General features: G+C 41.7%; 1 protein-coding gene across 6 annotated transcripts in view; it reads left to right on the forward strand.

The window, feature by feature from the left end:
• Positions 1–1,254: 1,254 nt before the first annotated feature.
• glra2 (glycine receptor, alpha 2) overlaps positions 1,255–13,441 on the forward strand; it is a 191,360-nt gene continuing 179,173 nt past the window's right edge. For 4 of the 6 annotated variants that reach the window (XM_043700568.2, XM_043700570.2, XM_043700569.2 and 1 more), the window contains exons 1-2: positions 1,255–1,372; positions 2,385–2,521. In XM_043700568.2, coding sequence (XP_043556503.1) covers positions 1,305–1,372; positions 2,385–2,521 — 205 coding nt within the window. In that variant the 5' untranslated portion in view covers positions 1,255–1,304. Of the gene's footprint in view, positions 1,373–2,384; positions 2,522–13,441 lie in introns of those variants that run through there. The other 2 variants (XM_043700571.2, XM_087992971.1) reach the window with 2 other exon arrangements.

Genomic DNA, 13,441 nt, shown 5'->3' on the forward strand with positions numbered 1-13,441 from the left:
AAGAAAAAATGTAAATTAGAAAATCTATTAACTCTGCCGCTGCTGGAAACATATATTTGATTGTAGGCTACAAATCCGAAAGTGAATCAAGCACGAAAGACTTAACAGACAGAGGCAACTCGATTAATCAGATACTACACAGTGATAGTGCCCTGGGACATCCCATTGCCTGATTAATTAAACATCAGTCGGCAAATAGAACTATAGACAGTGATCTCGCTGCTAAACTCAAGACAACTCCGAGTAGCTGCAATTTTATTTTAAAGACCATGAGACAAATTGCTTGACTTTTGCATACATTTGCAATGTTAACTATACGAGACGTGAGCACCTCAAGCCAACACAAAGACCGCCGTTCCTGAAACAGCCCTAATCCTGACTGCAAGGCGAGACCTAGCGGCGCTGGACAAACAGCAACACATCGTTCTGGTGAAAGTCTGCAAGAATCGCAAGGGAGCAACTTTGTCTGGGCGGGCGAGGGGGCGAGAAAAGAACAGCCGCTGCTTTCAAAGAACGGTTCTGATCCCTTGTGGTTGGCAGCAGGTCCGTCCTGATCCGAAATAAGATCCGTCATTTGCAATGTGTTGGAAACGCTGCTTCCTACTTCGAGGAAGGGGGAAACATCCGATTTATATCATTTGCAAATACTAATCGTGGAGGGGGTTGCACGTTCAGTAAACTTCCCCATCCCATCCTTTACTGAAATAAAACCTGCTGCTGCTGCTGCAGCCCGGTCACGTCCCAGCGAGGGGGCTTGTGGAGCATGCGTACTGCTGGAGTTGGGAAGCCCAGGGAGCTGTCCAAGTGCTGAAATGTTGCCGGCGGTGTGAGCGCTTTCCTCCCTGCATTGGCCGCTGAAGCCGGCGTCCCCTCCCCTTCTCACTCGCCCTCTCCCAGCAGCCAGGCCGATGCTGCTGCTCCAAGGCACGGAAGCCGGCGCTCACCCGTCCACCGTACCATGAAGTTTGAGTCCTCCCGTTCCCTGACGTCGTGTTTCCAGAGGTGCTTTGGGAGAAGATGCCATTCTGACGCTCTTCACTCCTCACGGCAGCAGCAGCTCCCTCTCCAAGTCTTCCTGCCAGACAATGATACTGTGGACTGATGTCCTGCATTGTTCTCTCGCCGCCTGCATCAACCCAGTTCCACTTTCCGCCAGTTGGATCTGAGTTTCCGACGCGATTAGCCGATTCTTTAGCTTTTTGTTTTGGAAGAGGAGGAGGAGGGGTGGTGGGGGTGGGGAGGTATTTTATTTCTAGAACATTGCCCGCGATCCCAGACAGACACAGAGATAAGAGTTTGACGGAATGAATCGACCACTTGTGAAAATCCTGACAACGTTGTTCGCGTGCATCTTAGAGACCAGCAACTTCAGGTATGCCTTAACATTTGTTTTGTGTGTGTGTGGGGGGGGGGGGGGGGGGGGGTAACAGTGCACCCGGATTGTCTTTGCTGTGTGTTTGTTTCTTACAGGTTATTAGCATAAGCAGGTCGACGGTTTGGAACAATGGGGGAATTGCTCAGCACGTATCACTTCCAATGTATCTTGATTTTCTGAACGAAGCAAGCCCCCATCCCCCCCACCCCACCACCCAGCCTATGGGAGAGGTTGGTGTGACGGATCGGAGCCTGTTATTGTAAACTCTAAACGTGAGGATACTCCAACGTAAAGCCCCCTTCCGCCCCTCGAAAATTTGCTGCTCTTTCTGTAAGCACTGGGTGAAAACTATCCCTTTGTGTTCAATCGCCAACACACATAGCTATGGAGGTGGTGGCGGGAGCTGGTGAAATTCTGTCTCATTATCGTGCATGTGAAGCCTCCAGACGATAGTAAATTATTGGCAACGCAATTTTGAAATCGCTTCTATTTTCGTGGTTTTGGTGTTGGGATTGGCTTACCCTGTTTATAGAACTAGAGTACGTCTAAATCACAGACGGTATGCCAACGAATCCAGCACATCTCTTACAATGAATCAAGAGTCTTAAGTTTTTATTTACGGATTTTGGGGCGGGTAGGGGCTCTATCAGTGGACTACTTTTTATGCATTCCTGTTGCATCTAAGAGCTTTGGCAACATGGCTTTCAGCGGAAAGAAACATGCTAAGATTGCAATCTTTTTTTTGACAGACTATATATATCGTTCCAGATCGCTTTTTTAAAAAAAGTATAGCAATCGCAAAAACAAAAGTGTGTGTAGTTATAAAGAGACTTAGGATGGGCTCCGAATAGAAGCACTTTTTCTTTGGACGTATTCACCAAATCTAAATTTTAAGGAAACCCACAAATATTTCCATTCAGTCTAATTGCCTTGTCTTTCCTGCACAATCCAAGTTTTGAAGTGAATTGACAGTTCCGACCTTCCTAACGCTGGCTTGTATTTTCTTCAGGTTAGCTCACTCCAAGGAGCATGACTCTCGGTCTTCAACCAAACCGGCCTCACAGGCCATGTCCCCCTCAGATTTTCTGGACAAGTTGATGGGAAAGACATCAGGATACGATGCCAGAATCAGACCAAATTTTAAAGGTAAAAATGGAGCGATAGGCCAATTTTTATGCAGCTAGATTAGGAGTCGGACCATTTTTAAAAATGTAGGTCGGTTCTGGGAACTCGGGCAATTTGCATTTAGTGAGGAACTGTGTGAATGAGTGTTTAAACATAAGTGTTGCCTGACAGACTTTGGCAAACCCAAACTCCGCTTGAAGTGGCCAACTTCTATAGCGTGTGCACAGAGGCTGCAGGGTGTGGAAAGGGGAGTAGGGAGGCAGTGCCCGATTACCAAGCACCTGAATACCACTTCCGCTTGCTGGGTATTGTTATCAGTAGAATGCCCAGAATCGGGAGCATTGAAGCGAAATCGTGAAGCATTCTTGTGCAATTTACCGGAGAGAATATTGGCGTTTTAAGGCCTGCTTGACAATATTGACAGCAGTTTTCCGTTCATAAAGCAGCGAGTTGAGATTTTTACTCCGAGCTATATAATCTATGGTAAAGCGAATGTCAAGTCACCGTCTTCCTTTGTTCCCAGCACTGAAAGCAAAATATTAAATATGTTTGGATGAAGGGCGGCATTTTGCATGGTGATTTGTGATCTGTAGGCGAGTCTTTAATAATGTGGATAGTGTGATGTACACGTGAACGCTTCCAGTTAGTGTTCCACCTGATGAACATTGTTGTGCTCGGGAATACTAATACACCGTCAACAGTGCTCAATGAGTACTGCAAGTCTGGTCCTTCAGTCTGTCCTATCAGAATGTCGCGTTAACCCATGAATCGATATATAGTCAGACTACTGAGAGCCAAAGAGTTTATTACCTCTGGAAAAAAACATTGAGGTAATTAAATCTGCATCCCGAGAATTCAGGAATAAATTATTGGTGTAAAAGCGATCTTAAACAATCTCCTCTCCTTTAGTCCTCCCAATTACAAACGTACCAACAATAGGCGACCAAGCACAGAAACCACATTATTTAATATCAAAAGGATGAAGTTTTGCATAGATCTTTAGGACGGATGCTGTTTTACACCATCGTTTATGATTTTTGAGTACGTCAAGTACATTTGCAGGTATAATAATAACATGACATTGTTCATCTTCAGAAGTAGTTGTGGTAGGGGTGGGGTGGTGGGATGGAGCCACGACAGATGAGACATGATGCCTGTCCGAGTGTGGGATAGGGCATGTGACAAAGGTGACACAGAATTGAGACTGTGGCATCAGTATTTTACTCTTCAGTGTTTTCTTGGAGAACGGTAGGGCTCGAGATCATGAATAACACCTTAATAAAGGCTACAGTGAATTATGGCACTTCCCATTGAAGGAAGACGTTGATAGGTAGCTCTAATCTCTGGCTGTGCTGGAATCGACATTTATAAGCACGTGCGTCTATTAGTTTATGTTCAACGTTAATACTCATAAAAGATTCATATTATTTCATTTCACTGCTTTCTCTCTTTCAATATGTGCTACTTGATAATATTACGTTCCTGATTTACATTGTGAGTTTTCTGGTTTGGTTAATTGTTATATTATTACCCCAGTATCTTCAAGAAGAGCAATATTATTCCAGCACCTGTGAAAAGACGTGAACCTCTTTGTAAAAGATACAGTGTAGATATCGAGTAGGGAAGAAATCCATGATTAAAACATAGAAGCATTTACAAATTCTTCTCTTTTCATGTTAATTTCCTCCATTAAAGAAATGCACATAATCTCCTTCAATAATTAATTATTATTTCTATGAGTTTAGGAAAGTTAAAGGTAGATCTCTGCAAGTATACAGAAAATAGGTTGAACACGTAATCATGTAAATTCATTGTTCATTGACGCAAGAAAGGGATAAATTAGAAGGCTGATTATTTTTTGGAATTTATGATTGGAATTAAAAATCCTACATGACGAGAGGTTCCACTATATCCTGAATATCATCTAATAATTAGAATGTGATGAGGATTTAGAACTAGTCAACATAAGACAACATAAGTCAACATAATATTCTATTGCCATTTGTAGAATGTATTCTATATCCTATAATTTAAAAGAAACATGTATTTCTGGTTTCTAAACATTTTGAATAATTTTCTTGATCTTTATCATAAATGCAGAATACCACAAATGTGCAAAAACACCTTACCACTGCTAATTAAACACATTTTTATCAACTATTTTGTTAGACATTCAAGAACATTGATTAGACTCCACAATAAATACGTCAGCATTTAATATGTTTGAGATTCCTATGTATAGTAATTTTAAATAGCTAATTTAATTGTAATTATACGACAATGTTTCCAATTATTAAAATCTTTTCTGAACACTATTACATTGTACTTTTATTATTTTAAGATCTATTAGGAAACATGCCACTCTCATTACTAAAACTTTGTTTTGAATTTAATATGATGGCATTATCAAGTGCCAAGAAAATTGACATTCAGACAGTTATTAAATCTGTTCTAAAGTTTGGGAGAAGATTTGTAGCTCGGGTGCTCATTGTTGTGGTTCTGTTTGCCAAGCTGGGAATTTGTGTTGCAGACGTTTCGTCCCCTGTCTCAGTGACATCCTCAGTGCTTGGGACCCTCCTGTGAAGCGCTTCTGTGATGTTTCCTCTGACGTTTATAGTGCGGCGTTTATAGTGCCGGAGGAAACATCACAAAAGCGCTTCACAGGAGGCTCCCAAGCACTGAGGATGTCACCTAGACAGGGGACGAAACGTCTGCAACTCAAATTCTCTGTTCTAAAAACTACCTGAGAATAACTAACCACCATAATAGCAGATGTCGCTTAAGTATGAATTTTCTTTTCACTTGTCAAATGATTTGTGGTTCTTGCCATAGTTCCTCATCTGTGCATTGTCCAAATGAGTACTCATCAAATGTGTGAATAAACCTTTGAATTATTTTGCATTCAGGTTAAGTGAACAGGCAGGTTTCAAAAGTAGGATGTTTCTGAGACATAGCAAAAAAAAAACAGCTTGCAAGAACAGTTGTAGGGCTGAAGTATTTCATTTCTTCATTTTAAACCTCCTGTGGAAGACAAGGTGAAATAGCTGTTATGTTAAGAAGCAGAATACAGTGGTTCTTCAACAAAAGTAAGTAGAGTCCATTTACTGTAATTTGCTTTAGACCATAAGGTATAGGAACAGATCTAGGCCATTCAGCCCTTTGAATCTGCTCTGCTATTCAATGAGATCATGGCTGATCTGATAATCTTCAACTTCACTTTCCTACCTTTTCCATGTGTGCCTTAATTCCCTTAACCAACTCTCTATCTCAGCCTTGAATGTACTTAGTGACACAGCCTTGATAGCCATCACTGCCATGTGAAGAAGGAATCATTCCTTATCTGTGTCATTCTGAGATTGTGTTCTCTGGTGCGAGGCTCACTTACAAGGGGAAACAACTTTTCCTCATCTGTACTTCAAGTTCCTGAAGAAACTGAAATGTTTCAACACGGTCGACTCTTATTTTATAAATTCCAATAAGTATAGGCCCAACCTACTCAATCTCGTGAAACAAACGTTTCATTCTCAGTATCAGCCTCTGGACTCTTTCCAATGCCTGTATATATTTCCTTAGATAAGGAGCCCAATATACTTCACAGTGTTTCAGCTATGGTCTGATTAGTGCTTTGTACATTTTTAGCAAAACCTCCCCATTTTTACACTCCATTTCCTTTGAAATAAAAACATAACATTCAATTTGCTGTCCCTTTTAACCATTGAACTTGGATGCTAGCTTTTTATAATTCATGAGTGAGCACTCCCAAATCCTTCTTTTCCATGTCTTTTGACAGTCTTTCTCTATTTAACTAATATTCCCCTCCTCCATTTATCCAGACAAACAGCATACCCTCACATTTTCATACACTATATTCCATCTCTTGCTGAACCAATCCATATCCCACTGCAACATTTTGTGTCACCCTCATCATAGGTGCCTCCCCATCTATTCATGCCTTTTAAAGGAGAAGATTGTCAGAACTATTCTTCTGTAAATGGTGGCTGACGTTTTCTGGGATTGTTTTGCTATTATTGTTCATGTATTTCAAAGTTTGACGTGGTTGATTTAATAGTTTTTATGACTCTTAATTCCAGCATTGTAACAGATAACTAACCTTATATTGGGACCAAAAAAACTGAAAGAGAAATTGTCAGAATATGAAATTCCAAATGTCATGTGATAAAATGCCATTCAACAGATTTCAGAAACAAAACAGTATCAAGGAATAAAAAGAACTGTGGTAATATCAATACATGTTGGCTGTGTGCCAGGAAACTGGATCGTGGTAAAAAGGTCTTTCTCAAGCTGGTGGAATGTTTACAGTGGGGTTCCCCAGGGATTGCTGTTCAGATCTAGCCCTTTTTGATTTTACTTAATGATTTAGACTTTGATTCACATGGCACAATTTCAAAATTTGTGAATGACTCAAATCTTGGAATTCTTGTAAGCTATGAAGAGGCTAGTGTTAGGATTAAAAAAGGACAAAGACAGGTTGGGAGAATGGGTGGAGAAATGGTAGATGAAATTTAAAGTAGACTGATTGTTATACTATGTAGATTAAAGTAATCCTTGATTCTTACCATCCTTTTGTCAGAAGCACCCAATATTTAATCTTTTATGCCTCATCCTACATTGTATTTACTATATAGGGGCCTATTACCATTAGTGACTTATTTTCCCATTATCATTTCCACTCAAACTAATTCTACATCCTGATCTCCTGAACTAAATTCATGTCTAAATGTTGCACCAATATAATCTTTGAATGTGAGTTCCAGTCCTCCATTTTCGCCTCGTTTCCTCTTCTTAATGAATTTTTCATTTACCTCAATACTCTCTGTAGCAATATTGGCTGATATGAATTCACTTTAATGTGCACAAGTAATCCATTTGCTTTGGTATGAATGCTTGTGCATTCAGATACAAAGCATTCAGTGTGATTTTTATTGTTATCTTTGTAGCACTGACTTCTTGGGAAGGGACAGAGAGAAAAGTCTTGCCATTCTCTGACCCACATTTTTCATTTATGTGTTGCTTTCCTGCCTTGACTTGATCCCTGGATTGTTATACTTACCAAAGCTTGATCCATCACACCCCTTGTTGAAATTAAGGACCTGTCTACTCCAGAGTTATGTGGTTCACAACAGGACCAGTCCCACTATGGTCCCCAATGCACATTAATTCCTTTAGCTCTAAGGCCTATGCCTAACTTCTTCTTCAAAATATTCAATAGTTTGTCTTCAACTGATTTCTGTGGCAGAGAATTCTACAGCTCATCACTCTCAGGATTGTAGTACAATAAATGTCTCCTTATCTTAGTCCTTACTGGCTCATCCCATATCCTTAAACAGTGACCTCTGGTTCAAGACGCCCTAGTCATCAGGAATGTCCTTCCTCCATTTATCCTGCCTCATCCTTTTACAAAATTATATTTGCCACTGAGATCCCCTAACTGATGCAATCTCTCTTCATACATCCATTCTGCTAATCCAGGAATTAGTCTGGTAAAGCTTCAATGCTCTCCCTCTACAGCCAAAATATTCTTCCTCTGATATGGAGACCAAAACTGCACACAACTCCAGGTGTGATCTCACCAAGGCCTCAGCAAGACATCCCTGCTCCTGTACTCGAATCCTTTCACTTTGAAGGCCAACATACCATTTGCCTTCTTCACCACCTCTTGCACGTGTATACTTACTTTCAGTGACTGATGTACAAAGACAACCAGACCTGATTGCACCTCCCTCTTTCCCAATGTATCTCCATTCAGATAATAATCTACCTTCTTGTTTTTCCAACCAAACTCACAGTTATCTGCATTATCTTTCATTGGCCTTTTGCATTTGCCCACTCACTCGATTTGTCCAAATCACAATGAAGCATTTCTGCATCCTCCTCACAGTTTACCCTCCCACTCAGCTTAGAGGTAAATACATTTCCTCATCCAAATCATTAATACGTATAACATGAATAGCTTGGATATAAGCACCGATCCCTTCTGTATTCCACTAGTCACTGTCTTCCACCCAGAAAAAGAGCTGTTTATTCCTACATTTTGTTTCCTGTTGGCCAATTTGTTCTCTATCACACAGTGTAGTACCTCCACAAAGACCATTGGGCATAGGAACAGAAGTCAGCCACATAGCCCATCAAGTCTGTTCCATCATTCAATGAGATCATGGCTATTCTGATAATCTTCAACTTCACTTTCCTGCCATTTCCCACAATCCTCAATTCCTCTACTGACTGAAAATCTGTCTATCTTACGCTTGAATATACTTAATGACCCAGCCACAATAACTCTCTGTGGTAAAGAATTCCACAACGCTCTGGTAGAAAAAGATTCTTCTTACCTCTGTCTTAAATATGCGACCCCTTATTATGAGATTATGCACCTCTAATTTTACATGCTAATCTCTTTTGTGGGACCTTATCAAAAGCCTTTTAGCCAACTATTAGAGAGGTGACTCTCTAATCTTGTTCATCCTATGTCAATCTGCATGTGGCTCTGATAGTAATCCAGGGGTATCGCCTTTGAGGTTTGTCCCTTTAATTTATCACCTAATTCTCTGACTGTCACTGAATCACCTAACTCTCTGACTGTGATCACCCTGACTGTGATCACTCCCTGTCTCCCTCCTCTCCCCCTCCCTCTCTCCCTCCTCCCCCCCCCCCCCCCCCCACCCTCTCTCCCTCCTCCTCCCCCCCTCCCTCTCTTCCTCCTCCTCTTCATGGGCGGCACGGTGGCACAGCGGTTAGCACTGCTGCCTCACAGTGCCAGAAACCCGGGTTCATTTCCCGACTCAGGCGACTGACTGTGTGGAGTTTGCACGTTCTCCCCGTGTCTGCGTGGGTTTCCTCCGGGTGCTCCGGTTTCCTCCCACAGTCCAAAGATGTGCAGGTCAGGTGAATTGGCCATGCTAAAATGCCCGTAGTGTTAGGTAAAGGGGTAAATGTAGGGGAATGGGTGGGTTACGCTTCAGCGGGTCGGTGTGGACTTGTTGGGCCGAAGGGCCTGTTTCCACGCTGTAAGTAATCTAATCTAACTGCTCATAATCCCTCAGCAGGGCCTCTCGTCTAATTTTACTTATGGCACTGGTATCATCATGGACCACAGCCACTGGATCTCTGCTTCCAATCCAAAGCAGATGTCCTGAACCCTGACATCTAACACACAACATGGTTCTGTGAATCCACAATGATTGTTGCAGAGAACAGTGTTCATCCCCCTCTCAAAACTGTTTCTTACTACCACAACACTGTTTTTTACTCCTCTTAGTCAGACGGGTAGACCAGTTGCAGATGGAATTTAGCCCTGACAAATATGATGTGATGCACTTTGGAAGAAGGAACACGACAAGGGAGTACTCAATGAATGGCCAGAGACTAGGAAGCTCAGAGGGACAGGGTGACCTTGGTCTGCTTGTCCCCAGATCCCTGAAGGTGGCAGCACAGGTTAATCTGGTTGTTAAGAAGGCACTTGGGACAGTTGCCTTTATCAGCCATGGCATCAATTATAAAATCAGGGAGATTATGTTGGAGCAGTACAAGACATTGGTTAGACCACGGTTGGAGTACTCTGTGCAGTTCTGGTCACCATACTATAGGAAGGATGTAATTAGTTTGGAGGGAGTGCAGAGGATATTCACTAGGATATTGCTTGGGATGGAACATTTCAGCTATGGAGGGAGGCTGGATAAGGTTGGATTGTTTGCTTTGGAGCAGAGAAGTTTGAGTGGTAAAGGGCATGGACAGGGTAAATAAAATACAGTTGTTGGGTTGGAGCTTTAGAGTTCAGGAAAAATGTTTTCACTCAGAGGGTGGTGAGGGTCTGGAATGCATTGCTTGGGAGGGTGGTTGAGGTGGGAAACCTCACAGCATTTAAAAGGTGCATGGATGGGCACTTGAAGTGCCTAGTTCGAAATTCGAGGCTTTGGGCCTATTGAGGGAAAGTGGGGCTAGTGTAGGTAAGTATTTTTGGCAGTACAGACTCGATGGGCCAAAGGTCATCTTCTGTACTGTATTCTCTATGATTCCCTCTTTCCGAATAGCTTCCTATACAACAGTGGCATGGCCTGTTAGCTTATCTAACTTAGCAGCCCTTGCCAGCATCCAACAAAGCTGAGAAAACCTCAAAGCTGTTGGACAATTACAAAGGTTGAGGCTCCCACCATTTGGGTGCCCTCAATTCCCTCAATTGCAATCATGCCTACTTTTCCACTGGCCAGATCAGCAGGCCCTGTTCTTAGGGGTGTGAATATCTCCTGGGAGTAAATGTCCACATTTTCTCTCTCTGATCTGCCACCATATCTGCAATTTGGCCTGTAGCTCAATGACTCTGAGTTGAAATGCCCACAGTTGCAAACATTTACTTTGGATGTGTTTGCGCTGAATCATACTGACTTCCAGTAGCTTCCACGTTCTGCAATCACAGCACTTCACTTGCCTGACCATTTCTAATATACGTTCACTAATAATTGCTAATTTGTAATAAGTATTTGAGCCTCCACTTCCCAATAGTCTCTGGCAGCTCTAGAAATCTTTACAATTCTGATAAAATAATATACTGCTGATAAAACTTACAGTTTCTAATAACACCAGTTACTAATTTACCTGCTGCTTCTGTTGCACAAAGTTGTAAATCAAATGCTGCATGTTGAAAGGAAAAGAATAGAAGATAAAAGTGCCCCTCACAAAAGTCCCCACCAAGCACACTTTATTTCTTGCAGTAAACCATGCTTAAAACATCACTTTACCCCATGCACTCAATTCTCACTCAGAACCAAATTCCAAGACATGCTCACTTGGCCTCTGTCACACTCAAATGAAGTCTCCCTTACACTAGCCATCTGCTGCAACTGGGTCCAGGTACAAATCAAGAATACATAAAGTGGTGAGATTAATTTTCCAGATATAAAATGTTAAAATGATGCCAGTGCCAAAGTAGGAGAAAGATTTTCATTTTTCTGAGGATTGCTTTCTTGATCAGTGTGTTTTTAGCCCAAAGGGGAAAAAGGCACCTAGTTGTAAGAAATAAAGTTGGATCAACGGGTATGTTAGTAATACAGGAATTACTGGAGAGGCACCTGACCATAAGAAAATAAATTCCAATAAAGGAAGGATGGAATCAGCCCAGATAAATGAGGGATAAAGCATTAGAGACAATAGGCAAACCACAGGAAACTTTCAAATAAGAACCAGTTCTGGTATGAACGAACTACGGTGGCTCAATGGTTAGCACTGCTACCTCCCAGCTCCAAGTTCCCAGGTTCGATTCCAGCCTCGGGTGACTGTGTGGAGTTTGCACATTCTCCCTGTGTCTGCTTGGGTTTGCTCCGGGTGCTCCGGTTTCCTCCCACAGTCCAAAGATGTGCAGGTCAGGTGAACTGGCCATGCTAAATTACCCATAGTGTTAGGTGCATTAGTTGGAGGGAGATGGGTTACTCTTCGGAGGGTAGGTGTGGACTGGTTGGGCTGAAAGGCCTGTTTCCACACTGTAGGGAATCTAGTCTAATCCCGCAGTCCAAAAATGGGCAGGTTAGGTGAATTGGCCATGCTAAATTGCCCATAGTGTTAGGTGAAGGGGTAAATATAGGGGAATGGGTCTGGGTGGGTTGCTCTTCGGAGGGTCGGTGTGGACTTGTTGGGCCAAAGGGCCGGTTTCCACACTGTAAGTAATCTAATCTAATCAAACGCTATCGTTCCTTGTATGAAGTGTGGACATTAGAATAAAACTTTGAGACTCAAAATACATTAAAAACATCATCCTGTAAATAGACAGGAATAAATTAAAGGCAACAAGTATTGGTTTAGAGAAGATTCTTTGGGAGAATGAAATAATTCAATGATGGAGGAAAGAATAGTTTACTATTCTGATTGGATTTATATGAAGGGATGGGGAAGAATGGTCACATGGAACATGTCTTAAGTAATATATCTAATGGCAGCTAAAGAAATAAAATAAAAGCAAATATTAATAGAGGTAGATGCCACATGGTTATAGCAAACCAGCTAATCCACTAAGTACAACCACATATCTCCAAACATTGTACTTTTCGTAAAAAGAACAAAATAAATTTCAGGAACTATTTACAGTAATACATTACTCAATATACACGACCAAAGAAAAATAAACAAAACTGTAATAATTTAAGTCTGTCCCATATTCATCACTTTCTGCACATGCAATTCATCCATTATCTCTAAAGCATTCAGTTCTTTTAATGACACGTGCAAGTTGTTTTTGTAAGTTTGTTTGGTAAATGTTCATTCCTGGAGTGATGTTCCTTCCCCGGTGAGTGTCATTCCCATGGTGAGTGCAAGGTGCTTGTCTTTCAGATTCAGTGTCTCTGCTGGGTTGATGACTTCGAGAACTCATCAAGCTGTTATTGCTGTACTTTGTTTCATTCAAGTAAGAGCTGCTTCTCGTTCTGTGCCCCAATACTATTGCATCTCCTTAGCAGATGGTTTACGGAGCCGATCACACTATGATGACAAATTAGCAGGAATTTTGCAAGATAGTTCACATATCCAACAAAGAAATGCACTGTTTTCATATCTGTTGGTCACTACATCTCTGCTGTAACCTTTACCTTGTCAGGACCTGGGTAAAATCAGGACATGACCGATGTATTTGAGTTGAGCAACTTCAATTGCACCTTTTGCTTCTTGCTCTGACCTTGTTTCTTATCATGCCTTTTCTTCTGAATTTCTGTGCTGACTGACTCTCTGCTTTCATTTGCTTAGCATCAGCTCCTCAGAGATGAGCTCCTTGGCCTTCCCCTTCCATTTTATTCAGATCTTCTTTCCATTCTTTTAAGTTTGCGCTGGAGAGCAGCTGTAACTGTCCTCAGTAAATGCTGAGTTGGTCTCACATTCTCATCTACCTTGAGATGACGTTCACCAGAAAGATGTTCAAGAGCTGTAAGAGCATCTTTTTAATCT

The sequence above is a fragment of the Chiloscyllium plagiosum genome, unplaced genomic scaffold (assembly GCF_037043375.1).
Source record: "Chiloscyllium plagiosum isolate Xiang-an unplaced genomic scaffold, Cpla_swu_hap1 HiC_scaffold_12, whole genome shotgun sequence".
Taxonomy (NCBI): Eukaryota; Metazoa; Chordata; class Chondrichthyes; order Orectolobiformes; family Hemiscylliidae; genus Chiloscyllium; species Chiloscyllium plagiosum.